This window comes from Thrips palmi, unplaced genomic scaffold (assembly GCF_012932325.1).
Source record: "Thrips palmi isolate BJ-2018 unplaced genomic scaffold, TpBJ-2018v1 HiC_scaffold_19, whole genome shotgun sequence".
Lineage (NCBI taxonomy): Eukaryota > Metazoa > Arthropoda > Insecta > Thysanoptera > Thripidae > Thrips > Thrips palmi.
Window position 1 is genome coordinate 5,962,063 of NW_023144628.1, and position 19,107 is coordinate 5,981,169.

At 60.6% G+C, this 19,107-nt stretch overlaps 2 protein-coding genes across 3 annotated transcripts in view; both read right to left on the bottom strand.

Moving 5' to 3' along the window:
- The window catches only part of LOC117645652 (ERC protein 2-like), a 51,600-nt gene extending 38,939 nt beyond the window's left edge, over positions 1 to 12,661 (bottom strand). Inside the window, exons 1-2 of one of the 2 annotated variants that reach the window (XM_034385934.1) lie at positions 12,546 to 12,661; positions 12,287 to 12,438 (exon numbers count right to left, since the gene is read on the bottom strand). The gene's annotated coding sequence lies outside the window, so the exon portion shown is untranslated. The remainder of the gene's footprint in view (positions 1 to 12,286; positions 12,439 to 12,545) is intronic. The other variant, XM_034385935.1, reaches the window with a different exon arrangement.
- LOC117646274 (nesprin-1-like) overlaps positions 1 to 19,107 on the bottom strand; it is a 41,526-nt gene that overhangs the window by 14,712 nt on the left and 7,707 nt on the right. The window contains exons 14-22 of the mRNA XM_034387114.1: positions 18,213 to 19,080; positions 16,476 to 16,672; positions 16,031 to 16,366; positions 14,169 to 14,444; positions 13,872 to 14,024; positions 13,318 to 13,485; positions 12,726 to 13,190; positions 12,546 to 12,674; positions 12,287 to 12,438 (exon numbers count right to left, since the gene is read on the bottom strand). Of these exons, the coding sequence (XP_034243005.1) occupies positions 12,287 to 12,438; positions 12,546 to 12,674; positions 12,726 to 13,190; positions 13,318 to 13,485; positions 13,872 to 14,024; positions 14,169 to 14,444; positions 16,031 to 16,366; positions 16,476 to 16,672; positions 18,213 to 19,080 (2,744 nt within the window). The remainder of the gene's footprint in view (positions 1 to 12,286; positions 12,439 to 12,545; positions 12,675 to 12,725; positions 13,191 to 13,317; positions 13,486 to 13,871; positions 14,025 to 14,168; positions 14,445 to 16,030; positions 16,367 to 16,475; positions 16,673 to 18,212; positions 19,081 to 19,107) is intronic.

Genomic DNA, 19,107 nt, shown 5'->3' on the forward strand with positions numbered 1-19,107 from the left:
ATCGCCTCCATTACTACGTGCACACTGCTAGACTTTACGGCGGTGTCAGCAGCGGCTTCTGTAAAGGTTATCTGTAAAGGCGGTCTGTCAACGCACCATCGCCAAAGTATGGTGTCGCGAATGGACTCAACGGGCAGCGGGTTCTTCGAGAAAAGAAATGATGTCATTCGACCCTGCCTGCTTCCATGTTCACCACATTTTTTCGGAGGATTTGATGATGACAGTGTAACCCGCGTGCAGGTCCGCCGAGCCGAGGCACTGCGAAATAATTCGCGTCCGGTGTCGCCGCGCCGCCCACAGCGCCTTCCTCAACGACGCCCTGCAGAGTCGCCCGTCGTCGCTCCGTCTCCCTCGCACTCGTGGGGCGTTCCGTGCGGGTGCGAGAGAGACAGAGCGACGACTACCGGCATCGGGCTGCTGCCTTAAGGGCGGCGGCGGGGCGTGTGGGCGCCACCGTGCATCATCAATGGGGGCTGATTTGCAGTGTGGGCGCGCGTACCTGCGAGGCGTTGCGTCTGTGTGCGTGACTGTGGCTTCGTAACTGCTGACTGGTAGGTGCACTGCCCTGCCCGCCAGGTTCCCCGCGGCCCCAGCGCCCCAGGGCACCAGGCCCCGGGGTGCACTCTGCCGGTCCGCCCACGCGCATCAAAACAACCGGCACGCCAGTGGTGTGACTGACAGCCGCTTCACTTCGAGCTATTGCAACTTTTCATTAAGTTTCTCTCTGTCCGTCTCTGTCTAGCTCTCCAGCCGGACGAGGAGAGGAAACAAGCAACGGTTGGTTAATCACACTAGTAAACTAAGACGACACAGTTTCCGCATTTATTTCGGCGCGACGTCAACAGTGTCTTGTGTGTGTGTGTGTGTGTGTGTGTGTGTGTGTGGTGTGTGTGCGTGCCAAGCAGCCACGGCTCTTTAAAGCCGCTGGCTCTACACGGCGAGACTCCTTGACGGTGACTGCCTTGGCCTTCTACGCCGCACCGCGGTGCGCCCCGCCGTGCCACGCCGTGCCACGCCGTGCCACGCCACGCCCCGCAGCGCCGTGTCCGAGGAGGCCGACGGGAACGTCAACAAACGACGACGTTCGCGGACGAGCCAACCCCTCCAGTCAAATAAATACCCGGTGAATGAATAAATGAATGAATGAATGAATGAATGAATGAATGAATGAATGAATGAATGAATGAATGAATGAATGAATGAATGAATGAATGGCTCCAGACACATTTTTGCGACACAACGCCTTGCATTCATTCAACACCTACGCGCGTCCCTTCCGTCGCGATACTCGTCTGCGATACGCCGGCTCGGCTCGGCTCGGCCCGGCTCGGCTCGGCTCGGACAGCGGGTCAGCCGGCCACGCCCTGCGCGACACGCCGCGACACGGCGTGGTTGTCGCACGCAACACAACTCATCCTTAAGGGCGGCCGAGCAACTGATTTCCTGCTGTGATAAAACGCTGATAGTGGACCAACACAAAGCGCACTATCGCCTCCAATCGGGCCTCGAAAACGAACAGACATTCGGCGAAGGCGGCGGCGAACGCAAAGTAGTACTGTGCACTCGGTACACTCCTGCTGGCTTCAGAGCAGAAAATCATTTCCATCCCGAATTTCAGCGCGAAATACTTTTTTCCGCCATTAGTGACTCTCCCACGCGGTCGCGAAATAAAACAAGCATTGGGGTGATTAGCAGGACACTGCCAGCAAGACAGACAGACACACAGACATAATCCATCAAGCGATGACAGCACGCGGAGGATTAGTGAACCTCGGCAAAAAAGGACCGCGCCTCCGTTTGAACGATAAGACGACCAGTGTGGTGGCGGCCGCGCGTCTCGCGAGGCGTGGTCTTCTTTCGCGGATGCAAATACGAGGGGAATACGGGTGGAAAATCCACGCCGCTGTTCCCACGGGCAAGTCGCCAAACAAAATAGAGAGGGATATTTTCAGGTCTACTCGCAGTGGTCGGTCATCTCGCTGCCGCCGGTAAACGTCTCATCGCCAGCTAGACGCCGACCCAGGGGGGCTGTGACAGTGTGGTGGGAAGCCGGGCCGGCCGGCGAGACAGGGGGGTGACAGGGGATGCGTCCCGTCCACCCCAACGTACCGTGATTGTGACGGGTCCCCGGCTCAGCCAACAAGTATCCGACAGAGCACACACACACACCACACTTCACTCGCGGGTCCCCCGCGGCGCGGCCCGGCGGCACGGCACGCCACAAACCGACGGGGGCGGGGGTACCAAAACACGGTCGAATATCGCTCGCGACGCCCCGAACCAAAATTTCGCAACGTAAAACCGGCCGAACGATTTGATTTGTACAAACGAAAAGGGAATATCGCGCGCGGTTTTATTCCAACACGACGAAACCGAAAAGACTAAAAACGGATTCCAACTTTTGGCACTTTGATGCGGCGCGCGCGTCGTAGTTTCCGGGGGCGTCGCGGCGTCGCGGCGTCGCGTGGCGTTGGAAGCCCCTTCGGTGACGCGATGGACGCGATCCGCGTGGGGCCCAGTCGGCAACTGGCTGCTAGTCTGCTCCTCCTGCCTGCAGCGCGCCGCGCCGCGCGCCGGCCGCAGCGGACCGAGGCCCCCCTCCCCTCCCCCCCCCCCGCCGCCCCGCGCCGGCCCGGCCCAGCCGCCTCCATGCCCCGCGTTCCGCTGGCCGAAGCCGGCACCGCCAGCACCGCGCCGGCACGCGGCACAGTGGACCAGAAGGCCGGCGCAAGCGGTCAAAATCCTGGACGCGGTTTGAGCTCCAGATTCGTCAAATGGGACTCAAACCTGACGTGTGATCCCACCAATGGATTGCTCTCCGAACGAGGAATCCATTGGTGGGGTCACACGTTCGGTTCCGAGTCCTGTTTAGCGACTCTGGAGCTCAAAACGCGTCTACAGTTTTGGCCACCTCCGCCGGTCTTCTGGCCCACTGTGGCTTTCGTCCTTCGCCGCCTTGCCGCCGCCCTCGACAAAATCACTGCCGCCGACACGTGGCCGATGCCCCGCGGACTGGCCGCGAGTCAATAGAGTCGAGGAGAATAGACGGACTGGGAGAGACGCGGATAATAAATGGCGCGACGCCGCGCCGCGCGCTCCGGCCGGCCGGGCTGCAGACTCATTCCGAGAGCCGTTCTCGAGAGAGAGGTTCTCGAGAGAGAGAGAGAGAGAGAGAGAGAGAGAGAGAGAGAGAGAGAGAGAGAGAGAGAGAGAGAGAGAGAGAGAGAGAGAGAGAGACTGGGGTTGACTGCCTCCCCTGCAGGGCTCGCCAAGGACGCGTGGAGCACGCAGCCCGTCCGGTGGGGCGCACCTGCGATCCCGTGGCCACCGCGTCCCTCGCCGCCGGGCCGAACGCCCAAGGACACGCCGCTCCAGCTACCCAGCGCGGCCGTCCAGTGCGGCTCCAGCAGGCCCGATGGAGACTCCAGCAACAAGGGGCCCCGCCTCTGCCCGCGCCGAGGAGGGGGCGGGGCGGGACACAGCTTGGAGTGAAGCTTGGAGAAGCTTGGAGCAGAGCGGAACAACGCGCCCCGCAACTCGGGAAGGGCGCCTGCGAAGTGTAGGGTAGGCAAGCCCGCAACGCAGGCACGCTCGGCGGGGCAGTCCACCTGCAGGCGGTCCGTGCCGCCTGCGAAGTGTCGGGTAGGCAAGCCCGCAACGCAGCCACGCTCGGCGGGGCGGCCCAGCCCGCACTCTGCAGGCGCTGACGGCGCCGACGTGCCGCCGCACTTTTCTCCCCACCAGAGCGCACCGCCACGGCACGGCGTCGCCTCGGCGTCGCCGCGTGGCGTGCATGGACGCTTGGCGCCGCGACGCCGCGACGCCGCGACGCCCACGACGCGTCATACCGCGCCACGCCGTTTGGAATGCAACACAGATCGGAACAAATTGCACCGCGCGAGGCGGGCCGTCCGTCCGTCCGTCCGTCTGTCTGTCTGCCTCCGTCCGTCAGCACCATCACCGGGCACACTGTGGGTACCGCGGCGCTCACACAGTGGGCCAGAAGACCACGTACAGTCACGCTGAAGGCGTCGCCGCGCGCTTCCAGAGACACCAGACGGCAGTCCGAGCCCAATTCCCTTGCATCAAGAGCAACTTCACGTCAGTCAAGCGGGCTATATGTGCGGAACGGGGCTTCCTTCATGGAGCTTACATTCAACGAACAAATCCCCCCACCCGACATGTCTCTCTCTCTCTCTCTCACACACACACACACACACACACACACACACACACACACACACACAGAGAGAGAGAGAGTGGAGAACCATTTACTTCGGAGGCAGTGTGACCCGTCCTGCATGAACATCAACCAGAGCGAGCAGTGAGTGGTTTTCGGCGTAGAGTCGCCGCCGCGCTGCGCCACGCCGCCGTGGCGAGGCGAGCCAGGCAGCCTAGTGCCTGGCCGAACGGCCGGCCGGCCGGTCCGCGGCGACCGGTGATGTCATACACTGTTTTAGCGGCTGGAGGCGGGGAGGAGGTGGCGGCCAGTGGCGGCGGCACGGACCGGGCCAGCCCGCCTCTGGCCCGCCTTGCCCGCCCGCCGACGACGGCCTCAGAGCCGCCGAGACGCCCGTCGCCCCGCCCTTATAACGCCGCCGTTGCCCTCGGTTTATCTAAGAAACTGCTGCGGCGCCACACTTAAAAAATTAAAAACACACCGAAATGTGTCGTTTTGGCGTGTACCGCCGCCAGAACGGCGGCCCCACGGCGGGTATCTATGCGTGACCCAGTTGTTTGAGGCAGCCCACCGCGGCACCGCGTTTTGTCCGCGTTCCACACCCACAAATGCATGTGCATTCCGAATGCGGGCGAAGGGGGAGAGGGGGAGGGGAACTTCCGGTGGGTGTCCGCGTTCGAAAACACATCCAGCGGCGGCGCCTTGGTGTCCGCGTCTAGAAGTTTGGCCACCTGCGCCGCTCTTCTGGCCCACTGTGCCGCGGCCGGCAGGTCGGACCACAAGCCTTCCACTACGTATGGGCGTCGGGAAATTGAGATTAATGAACCTCGGGCCGGCCGCGGAGCTCCGTCTCTCTCGCACCCCTACGGGACGCCCCGTGAGAGCGAGGAGGACAGAGCCACTCTCCCGGCCCATCGGGAACCTGCCGCGCCGAATCGGAGGCTCGGCCCCTTGCAAGCTTTGCAGTGGTGTGACACGGCCCGAACGACGACGCCGAGGCGCGCGGCCTTGCGCGCCCAGAGGACGCCTGGGTGCATGCAGCCTGGCCTGCCAGCATGGCCGCGGAGGGGGGAGGGGGAGGGACGTCGCCTCAACTCTGACCTCTGTCGAACGAATACGGTGATCTCAGCGCGCAGGACCGGGCAGCAGGGCCGTCCACTAACCCGCACTGCACTCCGTAAAAAACACACACACAAAAAAAAACTTAAACGTGTTTTTTTCTCCCCTCAACCAACGTCTTTCTTCGGGGCGACTATGTATAGCGCCGCCGCTACGCCCTGCACTCCATAATGGCGCCCGAAGCCCGAAAACTGAATGGCTCTTTCTCCGCTGCTCTGTCTCTCTCGCACCGAGACGGGACGCCCCACGAGTGCGAGAGAGACAGAGCGAGGCGGCGCGAGGCAGGTGCAGTGTTCCGGCCCACCGCTTCCTTCTGCTTTCGACCGGCAGGCGGCGCCACGTCGCTCCAATTCCGCGACACAACGCCGTGACCTGTGGCCTGGCCTCTCCGAGCCGCTCTGTCTCTCTCGCACCCATACGGCACGCCCCACGAGTGCGAGAGAGACAGAGCGAGCGCTGTCCGGATCGCCACGCGCATGGACGACACACCAATAAATATTATTTCCCGCCAAGGACGCGGCTTGAGAGCCTCGAGTACTCGCCGCTCGTCCAATGGGGCGCCACCGTCGCAGCGCCGCGCGGACGTCACCCTGCAGACTGATTCCGAGTCATTTTCGTCGCTCCGTCTCTCTCGCACCTGTAGGGGACGCCCCACGAGTGCGAGAGGGACGGAGACTCTCGGCATCAGCGTGCTGACTTGTCACAACGCGTACACGTGGCGGGGCCGACGAACTCGGTGTACACTAACTTCTTCGCCAAGCGTCCACCTCTTGTTTTTGTTTTTGTTTATGTTTCATCCTCGCGCGCCCATTTGACGGTTCGCGCTTTTTGTTGTTGAAAGTCGTGCCGCACGGCGAATCGAATGCCACTTACTCGCGGACGATAGAAAGGAGAGAGAGAGAGAGAGAGAGAGAGAGAGAGAGAGAGAGAGAGAGAGAGAGAGAGAGAGAGAGAGAGAGAGAGAGAGAGAGAGAGAGAGAGAGAGAGAGAGAGAGAGAGAGAGAGAGAGATGCACGATGCACGTCCGGTTGCTGGGCCGATAGCACCCCGCGCTTCGCCCCGAATGGCTGCACAGCGTGACAGTTTTTCTTTAATATATATTCAGAGATAAGGGCGACGTACCGGCCGATCCAACAACCCCGTACTATCGCGAGCCGCCAGATACCGCGGGCAAAAAAGATGCTCACCCGTCTGTCCCTACCCCAGACCAGGCAAGCGGCAAGCGGGTGAGACGCCGCTGCCAATTTTATAGTTCCGCGAAAGAAAAACAATCCAACATGACACCTCTCTGATTCAGGCAGGCGCGCTCATGCCCGAGGTAGGACCGGCGGCACGCTTCGTGACGAAAGCGAGCCGCTTATAGACGCCACGCAGTGGCCAACCATTTCCTCTCCTCCAGAAAGCCAGGCTCGAGGCTCGGCCAAGCCGCAAGTTCGCGGCGCGCGCCGCCGGGACCCCCCGCGCGAGAGTGCGCAGCACACTGCATCCTCGGACCGGCCGGCTGTTGCTGCATCGCCGACGTGCAAGATTGATTCATGCGACAAGCGCTCCTCTCCCCCCCCCCCTTCCCCCCTCCCCGGTCACGATCGGCACAAATCAGCATCCTCGTTGGGGCCTAATGGTGCGAGCCGCAGCCACCACCACGGCGCACCACGCCCACAGCTTGCTCGGCGTGCACGCCGGGCACCCGGTCGACGAGTCACACGGGTGCATCCAGCGAGCGTGGCGAGCGTGGGGCACGGCGGCGCACGGCGTGGCCACACCTCGGTGCACCAGCCATCACCGCGGTGGGCTCACTCACTCTCCCTCCCTCCCTCTCTCTCCCTCACTTACTCACTCACACACACAATCGCCGTGTGCAAAGTGCGACCAACCCGCGGTAATTCATAATTGTACAGCAATTACTACACCGGCAAGGAATCTGACGGCAAAGTGCCGCGCGGCGTCCGCGCCGTCACCTCTCCGTCGTCTGCTGCTCCGTCTTCTCGCCGCCACCCATGAGCGTGACACGTCGCGGGAAAAGAGGGGGGGGGGCAATCCGATCGCCAACCACGCACGCGCCAGTTAATGAAAAGAAGAAGAAAGCAGTGAGTCAAGTGGCGCCCCTCCCCCCGAAAAAAAGAGCCTGGTGCAGTGTCCGCACTCCGATTACCAAAAAGTGCTTCGCCGCTGTCTCCCTCGCTCCCAACAGGGGGCCCCACGCAGGGCAAGCAGGGCCGGGGCGGGGCCCACACCGGCGAGGGGCGGCGATAAGGGCATCACGCGGGCAGCACGGCGACGAGCACGTCCCCGACCAGCGCGCGGCCTCGGCCACGGCGGCCACGGCCTTGGTGACCTCCGCGTGCTCGGCGAGCACCCATTAGGCGGCCTCGCGAAAACACCGCGACATGTCCGCCGTCGACAGGCCTTCCGGGACCTGCCCCCGAGCCGGGGCACCGCGGGGAGCCCCATGAGTGCGACAGAGAGACAGACAGGCCTCGGTGTGATGCTGGCGTTGGCCGTCGCCACGCCGCGGCGCCGCGGCCACAACAACGGTCCGGCCGCACCCCGGCGTGTCCCGGCCGCACGCGCCGTCCTGGTCGCGGCGCATCGATATTTATAGTCGCATTCCGTGGCAGCCTTCGATAGCTCGACCACATCACCGCCGCCATCATCATCGACGTCGTCGACGTCGTCGTCGTCGTCCTGGTGCTCGTGGCGGTCGACGTCGTCGTCTTGTTTTCGACGGTCACCATGCCGTCGTCCCACTCCGCGTGCGCATTGCCCCGGGCCGCGCGCGATTAGCCGCCATTACGCCTAACAACAACAACAACAACAACAACAACAACAACAACAAAACAATCCGGTCCGGCCACAGGAGGCGGAGGCGGGCCGCCGGAGAGAGATTATCCGCGACAGTCTACCTTTCGTCACCCGATATTCCGATCGAGCGGTGCCTGTGCAATTAGACTCGTCAATAATGCCTCCTTGTTGTTGTTGTTGTTGTTGTTGTTGTTGTTGTGCAACGCGCGTCCGTCGTCGTCCTTCCCTCAAAAAGCGGGCCAATACCGCCGGCATCACATCATCACGACATTCATGCGTTTAATCATCATCTTCTTCGCCGCGACGGCCTCCCATGTGACACCTCGCCTCTGCTCTTCGGCCTCGCGCCAACACACACACACACACACACACATCAGCGATGCCGAAGTCATTAGAACATTGATGGCTTTCGCTGCTGCTCCAGGGGGTGCATACACCCACTAATGAGACGCCTCAAGCCGAGATGCAGAAGACAACGCTCCGAAAAAAAAAAACCTTCAAGTGGTAAAGGTAGTTTCATTTGTCGGTGTATTGAAAATTTATTTTCGCCCCCGTCGGAGCGGCCGAACCCACCCAACACACGTTCGCCCGAGGAGGTGGCGATAAGTGCAAGACCGGCAAAAGTGCTCGGCAAGGCCCGGCGGCTGTGCACGTCGCTCACGGCACTGCCAAAGAAGCGCCGTCCGCGCCCACGCGCCCCGCGGCCCCGCGGCCCGGTCACTGACTTGAAGAATGTGAGCTAGGCGGGCGCGGGGCGGAGACTGGAGATGGCCACTACACTAACCCCATCGGGGAGTTGGACGCGGGGGGCTGTCCTGGGCGTGTCCTTGAGCAGACTCGCGCGCAGGCTAGACTTCACGACCCCTTGCCTGGGACGCTTCACAAGGTGCGCCAGGACAGAGGCAGGCGTGCTGGCGGACGCCAAACACGAACGTGATTCGGAGTGTAAACATGGACGGACGACGGACGGACAGACGACAGACAGACGCCATGGCCCAGTCGGCGACGCTTCGCCCCATCAAACGCGACCAATGGGGCCCTCGGTGGCACTTGAGCGGCACTGTGCGAATAAGGCCGCCACATCCGAGCCCCAAATTCTGTAACCTCACCCCTCCCAGAGCGCTGGTCACCAAGGGCGAGACGCACGGAGTGTTTCTTCTCGCCGCCCCGCCCCGCCTCGCCACGCCCCGCCCCGCCACGCTCGCGTCCCGTCGTCGAAATGACATCATTCCTCCTCTTGAACTCTCACCTCTCGCATATTTTGGTATGCGACGACGGGGACGCGACGGCACAGCGAGGCAACGCGCCGAGAGTCCCATCCATCCGTGCACTGCTTTTATTTCAACCGGACACCCGTTGTTCACCCGCACGCTTCGCACAGGACGGCCTTCGGGCGCTGCCGGCCACCTCCCGTTTTCGTTTCTCACTTTTTAGCTCGGAGGGTTATCTCGCCTCTGTCATCGGCCCCCTGGCGGCCGTGCCATGCCCGCCCGCTCGAGGATAGACCCGGGATAGGCCGAGGATAGACCGTGAGCTGCCTTCGCGGAAGACTTGCCTCTATCCGACCAGCATAGACAAGTGGAGGTGTGCCGTATGAGCACGCCGTATTGGGATGGGCAGCCGCGCGCGCACGCACGGGTGCCTTGCTCGCTAAATGTTGGTTAAAAATATTTCAGTATTCTTTTATACACTGTAAAAAGTGATCGGGATTTTACCATACAGTGGTTCGGAGAATAGTTGGACGGGCGCAGCGGGGCCCGGCTGGTCAAGTGGACGAATTGGTCGGCTGGAGTCTAGAAACTGCATGTCGAGTGGAGGGGGGCAGGGGCGCCAGGGCCAGGCCACGGCCCCACGTCACATATTGAAATTCAATGACACAGATTGGAGACCATTGTTGGTTGACGGCGAATACATTCATTACTAAACGCATCTGGAGGCATTCCGGACAAGTGTCCCCGCCGCACGTGCTGCGCATTGTTCGTCGCCACACTGGGAGAGTCGTACAGCGAAGATTCTCGATATCACGGTGAAAATCCTCTACAGTGGTGCAGCCGACTTTGTAACTTACCTTTGAAAGTTCCTCTTGCAGATATTTTGTCGAATTTCTTTGGAATTTTGGAGACAATCTCCACTTTGACACATTGGTTCAGGCTTTCATCGTAGGACATTTAGGGAGCGCCGCATTTCGATTAACTATTTTTAATTGAACTATTTTTAACGTACCGGTACATTTTGTTTACGCGGTGCGTGGGTGGTGTAACCAGGGGGCCCCGGCCGCCACTCCAACTGGCCGGCCAGCACGGCAGCCTGGCGCGGCCGCCACGCGGCGTACGCACACCAGTATCGGGCTATTTTGAGGTGCCAGTACTGGGCCAGGCGGGTGTCGGTATCCGGCAGGACGGACGCACGCGCGTCGCCGTACAGCAGAGTGATCCCGAGCAGCGACGCATCGCTCTGTCTCTCTCGCGCACCGACGGGACGGCCCGCGAGTGCGAGAGAGACAGAGCGACGGGGCCTTGAGCCGCGGGGCGCCGACGGGCATCAATCAAGGCAGTAAAGCGCCGCCGAGGCCCGCCAAGGCCTGGCCGCGTCGCGGGGGTGAGGACGACGACGCAGTGGGAGAGACCGGTGGAGGCGGTCAAAAGAAGGGACGCGTTTTGATACGTAGGACAACGCTTCAAGGCGGTGTATTTACGCCTTAATTTTACCAGTACTCGGCCTGGTGGAATGCGTTGCGTAGCCGTAAGTCCGATTCAAAATCAAACATTTTCAAACAAAAAATGAGATTTTTTTAAGATCAAAAGTTTAAAGAAAAGCTTTTGAGACAATTCGAAAACAAAATTTATTTCACTACTTCTTATGGATGGAAACTTATGGCAATAACATGAAACCGAAATGAAAAACTTGAATGAAAAGTGTTTGACCTTGCCGACGACGAACGGGACGACGCAGCATGCTGCAGCAGCGGCGGCGGCGCGCGGGAAGGCCGAGTGGCCGAGTACGTACGGAACGGGGCAGAGTGACCTGACAGTTACGTGACAACGTCGCCGCCGGCGACAGCGGCGACGCCGATCGAAAAAGCAAACCGGCTCGCCTGCTCCGCGGGATTGAGGCAACTAAACGAGCGCTTTAAATTGCATTCCGATAAAGAGATAGATGTTGTTCGCGGGGCGCGGCGGCGGCGACACAAGCAAAACATTATTGTCCCCCCAATCCTGTTTTTTTTTCCGGCCTGACGACGCCGTCAGAAAATGAGCGCTGCCTGCATCTTCAGCGCGTGATTAGTATTGATGTCGTTCTTAAGGAGGGCGGCGGTGAGGACCGCGGCAGCCTTGTCGGCGCCACTGTCAGAGCCATGCTGGCGGTGGGACGGCTCGGACACCCGCCCACGCGCGGTGCCGGCAGCATGCCTGCAGCTCCAGGGCCTCGATGACGGCGTGCACGCGAGCCCCGCATACGGCGCCGCCGCGGGCGCATCGCACTGCATCGCCGTGCTCACGGTCCTTACAGTGGCGCGTCGTTTTGGCGCGAGGCGTTTTAACTGGCGCGCCTTTCGGAGCGCCAGAGTCGTGAGTCACCATCGAGAATCCCCTGGCCCTGGCCGCCCTGCACACTGAGAGTCGTTTACGTCGCTCTGTCTCTCTCGCACTCGTGGGGCGTCCCGTGTAGGTGCGAGAGAGACAGAGCGACGAAGGCGGCTCTCGGAATCAGTCTGCTGGCCATGGCCGCATGGCTGCCTGGCTGCCCCGGCGGGGCGGCAGGGGCAAGTGACGACCCTGCCGTTCATCAAGGCGCCGCGGTGGCAGTGCTGCGACTGCCGCCACACTGCCACCACACTGCTGCGGGCGGCGCGTCCGCTGTCCACTGCCCCGGAGGCAAGCACACTGTAGAGCACACGGCGGCCGGGGGCTAATTGCCGTCTCGTTAATGGCTCGACCTGTCGCGGCGCGTAGCCGTCGTGGACACGTACGCGCGGACGCGGCGCGCGCCAGTAAGTAGCATGGCGTGTTTCGCGGCTCGCGTCGGAATGCAGTCATGTCTTCGTCGCCGCGAACGCCGCGAACACAGCCCGGCGGGGCGTGGCAGCGGCACGCGCTACGACGAGCCGGCTGCCCGATGGGTGGCCTACACTGCGGGCGCTCGCCTCGCTTCAGACGAACAGGCGGCCGGTGCTGCGGCACTCACTTGGCGTGGCGCTCCGTCAGATGCTGCAGCTTGTCCCGCAGCGCGCGCGACGCCGGCTCGCACGAGATGGACAGGAAGGCCACGATGGTGGCCGACAGCGCCACCACCTCGTCCAGCGGCGTCTGCAGCTCCTCCAGGTTGCGGATCAAGTCCTGGTGAAGAGGGAAGGGTTGTTGAGGGAAGGGCCTCTAGAGTTCTAGCCGTCTCAACCGGTATCGGTCTTCTGGCCCACTGTGGAAGGGCCGCTCGCTGGACTCACCAGCAGCGTGTTCCTGGACTCCCTGAGCTGTGTCTTGGAGCGCACCACCAGGTCCAGGTGGTGGGCGGCGTCCTCGGTGTCGCCGAGCTTGGCCTCCAGCGCGGTCCACTGCGCGTCGAACTGCTCCCACTGCTGCGCCAGGCGGGCCAGGGCCTCGCGGCGCGACTCCACGCCGCGCACCACCTCCTCCCACTCGCGGTTCACGGCGCCCACCTGCTGCTCCACGTGCTCGCGGTTGGCGGCGTCCGCGAGGCGCGTCAGCTCGCGCGCGCGCTCGTTGAGCAGGTCCACGTCGGACTGGTGGGCCGCCACGTCCTGCTGGGCGTGCGTCACCTTGTCCAGGTTGTAGTGCAGCCCGGCCAGGTTCATGACGGGCTCGTCCGTGAACTGGTACAGCTCCAGCAGCGACCGCGCCTTCTCCAGCGCGGCGCAGTAGTCGTGCCACACCTGCGCGTCCTGCTCCAGCTGCGCCTGCCGCGACTTGGCCGAGTTGAGGGTGTTCTTGAGCAGCTGCGTGAGGTGCGTCTGCTCGTTCGTCAGCTCCTCCTGCTCGGCGGCGGACAGCGACGGCCAGATCTTGTCGGCCGCCTGCTGGATGTCGTGCGACAGCAGCTCGCGCATGGCCTGCTCGCTGCCGAAGAACACCTGCGGGAAGGCTCCCAGTCAGCTCTCCGCTACACTCGACCTCCCCCGGAACTGAGTGGCTTTGCAACCCGCTCCAGTTTTTAGGGCGGCAAATCGCGCCTACTTTCAGAGCACCTTTTTCGCCTACCTTGTGCATCTCCAGGTCGGAAACGACGTTCCTGAAGTCGACGCCGTTGACGTCGCGGTCCAGGCGCGTGCGGGCCTCCTTGACCCACGCGTGCAGCTTGTCCTTGAGGGCCTGGTGCTCGCGCCGCAGCGTCGCGTTGCTCTGCAGGTAGGCGGCGCGCTCGGCCAGCTCGCCGGGGAGGGTGTTGAGCAGCATGCTGGCCTCGGAGAGGCGCTCGCGGAGCGACCCGGGCAGCGCGTCCTCGGGGCGGGCCGCGTCCATCACGCCGCGCACCTCGTCCAGGTGCGCCATCACGCTCGCGGACAGCTCCTGCGTGCCAGAGAGGGATGCTCAGTGAATACCGGCGCCGGGTTATGGTTGTCGTTGGAGAGTTTGGCGCGTACCTGGTGGCTGGCGAGCTGCGCGTCGACGCTGGCGGGGTCCCTCGCCAGCAGCGGCCTGGACTTGACCTGGGCCTCGTGGCCGTGGAGCCAGGCCAGGGCGGCGCCCAGCTGCGCGGCCAGGTGCTTGTGCTTGGCGGCGGCCTGCTCGAGCTGCTCGCGGGCCGCGTCCACGGCGCGCCGCAGCCCCAGCAGCTGGTTCTTGAGGCTCTGCAGCTGCTCCGTCACTGAGTTGCGGTCCGCCGCCGAGCCCTCGCTCGCGATCTGCTGGCCCTTGTCCGCGGCCGACGCGAGCAGCGCCTCACACTCCTGGATCTTCTCGATGACCTGCGTGCAAGTTCCCCTTTCAGTACGACACTGGTGAAAATATTCGGAAATTCGCGGATAACTTGCAGGGCCCAAAAACTGCCTTTGATCTAACAGTGGAGCTTCCCCTGCCACGTGACACGACGAGACAACGTTGGCACTCACGTCGTGGTAGCGTTTGATCTTCTCCTCGCTGGGCTGCCCCGACGCCTCGATGTCCCGCACCACGCCCGTGTAGGTGAGGATGAAGGTGGAGATCTCGGTGATGAGGGCGATGAACTGCTCGCGGAGCAGCAGCAGCTTGCGCAGCCGGTCGATCTGCGCCTCGATGGCGGCGATCAGGTCGTCCTGCTCCTGGACGATGGCCTGCAGCTCGCCGATGTTGCCCGCCGCCAGCCCGCTCAGCGAGGACCGGTGGTCCTTGAGGTCCGACAGCAGCCTCTGCTCACACAGACAGGGGGGTGAACGCGACCGCCCTCGCGCCCCACAACCACGCACCACGACCAGGCCCTGGCCGGCCCACTACAGGGTCTCCAGGGACTCGGGGACAACATGGGGTGCAGGAGCCTTCACAACGGGCGGGCATGCCGACGTCCAGTCAAACTGTCATGCCCCTTGTTAGCGAAATCGCACAACGGTTAAAGGGCTCAAAAGAGAGGTTCAGAAAAGGGTCAAGGGACATGGCTTAAATTTACCGGTTCCACTTTCTAATTTTGTTTTTCTCCTTAACAAAGTGGGCTTAGGGAAATGACTTAAAAGTGAAGACTCCTGGGTGAAAAACTTCAAATGCAAAATGAGGAATGCAGTCAGAAAGATGATTCACTAAAATTGCAGTGGTTGAATTTTGGTGAATCTAGGTTTGGTTCAAAATGTTTGGCACAATATGAGTCATATGCGCTAATATATAAGGATTGTTTTACAAAAGTTAAGTGACAAAAATAGGTGTTTTAATCTGGTTGAAAATTTTGGCATGTTAGAGGGCAGTGCAAATGGGGTTTGGCAAAATACTGACAAATGGGACTCCTGACTAGAATTTTAAAAAAAGAAAACAGCCTTGTCTCGGTTGTTTGGCATTGAGTCTACAAGATACAAGGTTAGACGGAATGGAGTTAAAAGTCATGAAGACTGGTAAAGTCCTACATGGTTTCTCCTTCAGACAATTAGTGCCTCATGACACTACATTTCAAACAAGAAAGCCTATGAGATGAGTTTCATGATCAAAAAAAGCACACAGGGATGATTTTCTAACGCATCTACAAAGATGAGAGATGATCAAGAATTCCTCCGAAAGAACAGATGAAAGTCTTTGCAAGTGTATGCGTGACTATTCAACTTTCTACAGAAGATTACCAACAAAATTTGAAATGTGCTGTTCTGTTTTGACATTTTTTTCTTACAGAAAACATGAAATCCACCAAGCAATAGGTTTGCCTGTGTGAAATGCGACGACACCTACAGTCTAAGGGTGGTAAAATCTAGAGTGAGTAAATTTTAAAATATTACAGTACTGCCCTTCATTCCGGAGTCGTCCCACCTACTGAACCTGCCAACAGGGCCAGCCCAGTGGTTCACATCAAGTTGCCGACACGTAAAACACATTCAACCTCACGCCAAGTGTCACTCGGTCACTCCTTCAAATGCACAATACTCGACTTCCAACCATACACACAGTCTACGTGAAAAGTAGATCCAAATCAACCAAACCAACATCTGTACACCAGGCAAACCAACACGCAATCACATCAACTATACAAGGACACACAGTGAGTTGTTGTTTCAAGTGAGTGACCCATCAAAGATACCTCCTTCACCTCAGTGGCGCAGTAAAATTCGGCAAAAAGGCAATTTAAATTTGTTATTATTTTTCTAGCAACAGCATATTTTAACTGTTTTTGTTTTAGTAGAAAGGTTTATTAGCCGGCTTTGGTTCCTGCGCCACTGCCCCCTCCCCCCCCCCCCCCCGCAAGCCTTTAGGGGCTCTGCTCCACCTCGGCGTCCCCGCCAAGGTCCCCGCCGTCCGCGCTCACCTGGTAGTTGTCCAGCAGGCCCTGCACGTCCTCGACGCGGCTGCCGATGGGCCTGCTCAGGTCCTTGAGCTGGCTGTGCACGGCCGCCACGAACTTGGCGCTGTCCTTGGCCTTCTCCAGGGCCTTCTCGTGGCAGCGCACGGCGTCGCGCAGCGCATCGAGGCGCGTGGCGATGACGCCCGCCACCACGGCGTGCCGCACCTGCATGCCGGACAGCTGCTCGGCCAGCAGCGCGCGGTCCGCCTCGCTCACGGTGGACAGCACCGCCTCCTGCCCGACGAACAGCCGCTCCACGTCGGCGCCCACCGCCTCGCACTCGCCGCTCAGCTTCGTGTACTGCAACACCGACGTCAACGTGAGGGGGCGGCCAGACCGAGTTTTGGCCACCTACCACTGTGGGACGCTAAGTCGACGCTAAGGCGACGCTAAGGTGTCGACTGCTCACCTTGGTGAGCTGCTCCTGCAGCAGCTCCAGGTTGGTGGCGCGGATCTCCGCCGAGATGGCCACCTCGGCCTCGTTGAGCCAGTGCAGGCACCGGTCCATGTCCGTCTCCAGCGTGCGCCGGCTGTTGAGCAGCGCGGACAGCGACAGGAGGCGGCGGGACGTGAGCGTCTGCAGGCTGGCGAAGTCGTCGGCCAGGGCTGCGCAAAGTGACCCGTTAGTGCAGCGGTTCTCAACCTTTCTCGGCTCGCGACCCCAAATTTGTAGCCAAAAATTTCCGCGACCCCCCGGGAAAAGTTTCGCGACCCCACGGAACCCCTCCTTTAGCATGCCACTGCGTCTGATCCGAGGCGGGCATTTTGCTCCCTCAACGGGCAATTGGTCTTTGGACCTTCCTTTAGCGTGCCTCTGTTACGGAGTGCGATTATCAGTCTTAGTTTGGGAGCAGTATTGTCTCAAAGTTTGCCAAAACGCTCAGATATGTCTTTGAAAAATCATGTTTTGGGCCGATTTTAAGCAGCCACTGCGTCTGATCCGAGGTGGGCATTTTGCTCCCTCAAAGGGCAATTGGTCTTTGGACCTTTCTTTAGCATGCCTTTGTTACGGAGTGCAATTATCAGTCTTAGTTTGGGAGCAGTATTGTCTCAAAGTTGGCCGAAACGCTCAGAAATGTCTTTGAAAAATCATGTTTTGGGCCGATTTTAAGCAGCCACTGCGTCTGATCCGAGGTGGGCATTTTGCTCCCTCAAAGGGCAATTGGTCTTTGGACCTTTCTTTAGCATGCCTTTGTTACGGAGTGCAATTATCAGTCTTAGTTTGGGAGCAGTATTGTCTCAAAGTTGGCCGAAACGCTCAGAAATGTCTTTGAAAAATCGTGTTTTGGGCCGATTTTAAGCAGCCACTGCGTCTGATCCGAGGTGGGCATTTTGCTCCCTCAAAGGGCAATTGGTCTTTGGACCTTTCTTTAGCATGCCTTTGTTACGGAGTGCGATTATCAGCCTTAGTTTGGGAGCAGTATTGTCTCAAAGTTGGCCGAAACGCTCAGAAATGTCTTTGAAAAATCGTGTTTTGGGCCGATTTTAAGCAGCCACTGCGTCTGATCCGAGGTGGGCATTTTGCTCCCTCAAAGGGCAATTGGTCTTTGGACCTTTCTTTAGCATGCCTTTGTTACGGAGTGCAATTATCAGTCTTAGTTTGGGAGCAGTATTGTCTCAAAGTCGATCAAAACGGTCGCAAATGTCTTTGAAAAATCGTTGTGACTGTTTTGGTCAACTTTGAGCCAACACTGCCCCCAAACTAAGGCTAATAATCGCACTCCGTAACAAAGGCATGCTAAAGCAAGGTCCAAAGACCAAATGCCCGTTGAGGGAGAACAAAATACCGCCTCGGACCAGACGCAGTGGCTGCTTAAAGTCGGCCCAAAACACGATTTTTCAAAGGCATTTTTGACCGTTTTGGTCAACTTTGAGCCAACACTGCTCCCAAACTAAGGGTGATAATCGCACTCCGTAACAAAGGCATGCTAAAGGAAGGCCCAAAGACCAATTGCCCGTTGAAGGAGGACGACATACCGCCTCGGATCAGACGCAGTGGCTGCTTAAAATCAGCCCAAAACACGACCCCAGCTACCTCGCCGTGACCCCTTAAATTTTTTTTGAGAGGTTGAGGTTGAGAACCACTGCGTTAGTGACAAGCCAAGCCAAGAGAAGCCGCCAGGACCGCGCTGCGAGCGCTGCCTACCTTGAAGGTTGTCCAGCAGCTTCTGCTTGTCGGCGGGGGCGCAGTCCCTGAGCAGGGTCTGCCCCTGGTTGGTGACGTCGGCGAGGGTGGTCTTGCCGAAGTGCTCCGCGTCCTTCTCGGCCTGCTGGAACTGCTGGATCTCGCGCTCCACCTTGGCGGCCTTGAGCGGCGCGGTGTCGCCGAGGCGCTGCAGGTCGGCGAGCCTGGTGCGCACCCAGGCGCGCGCGTCCTCCAGCCCCGTCTCCAGCACGCGGCGCGCCTCCAGCGAGGACGCGAGCGCGGTCGTCAGCGAGCGCAGCTGGCCGCGCAGGTCGGCCTGCTCGGCCTCCAGCGACCGCAGCGACGACTCGAGCGCCGCCAGCTCGCTGGGCTCCAGCTCGGCCTTCATGCCGTCCACGCGCTTGGTCAGCGAGTCCAGCAGCACCTGCTTGCCCTCGGCCTCCTTGGCGAGGGCCTTGAGGGCCTGCTGGCGCTCCTCGGCCGCGCGCACCGTGGTCCCCAGGGGCGGCAGTTCGCGCAGCTCGCGCAGCTTGTCCGCCACCCAGGCGCGCGCCGCGTCGATCTCCTGCCGCGCGCTGTCCACGCCCTTCCGCGTCAGCTCCAGCACCTGCATCTTGCGCTGCAGGCGCTTCTCCACGTCGCCGTACCGCCGGTCCACCGCCTTCATCTGCTCCTCCACCTGCTGGGCGTCCAGGTTGCTGACCAGCGCGATGACCTGCTTGGCCAGGGCCTTCACCTCGGCGTGGCGCGCCGGCCCGGTGTCGTTGAGCTCGGTGGAGATCTCTCGCAGCTGGCCCAGCTTCCAGGCGCAGTCGTGGCCGCCGCGGTCCAGCTGTTCGACGCGGCGCAGCAGGCCGTCCAGCCAGGACTGCGGCCAAAACATACAATGAGTAAG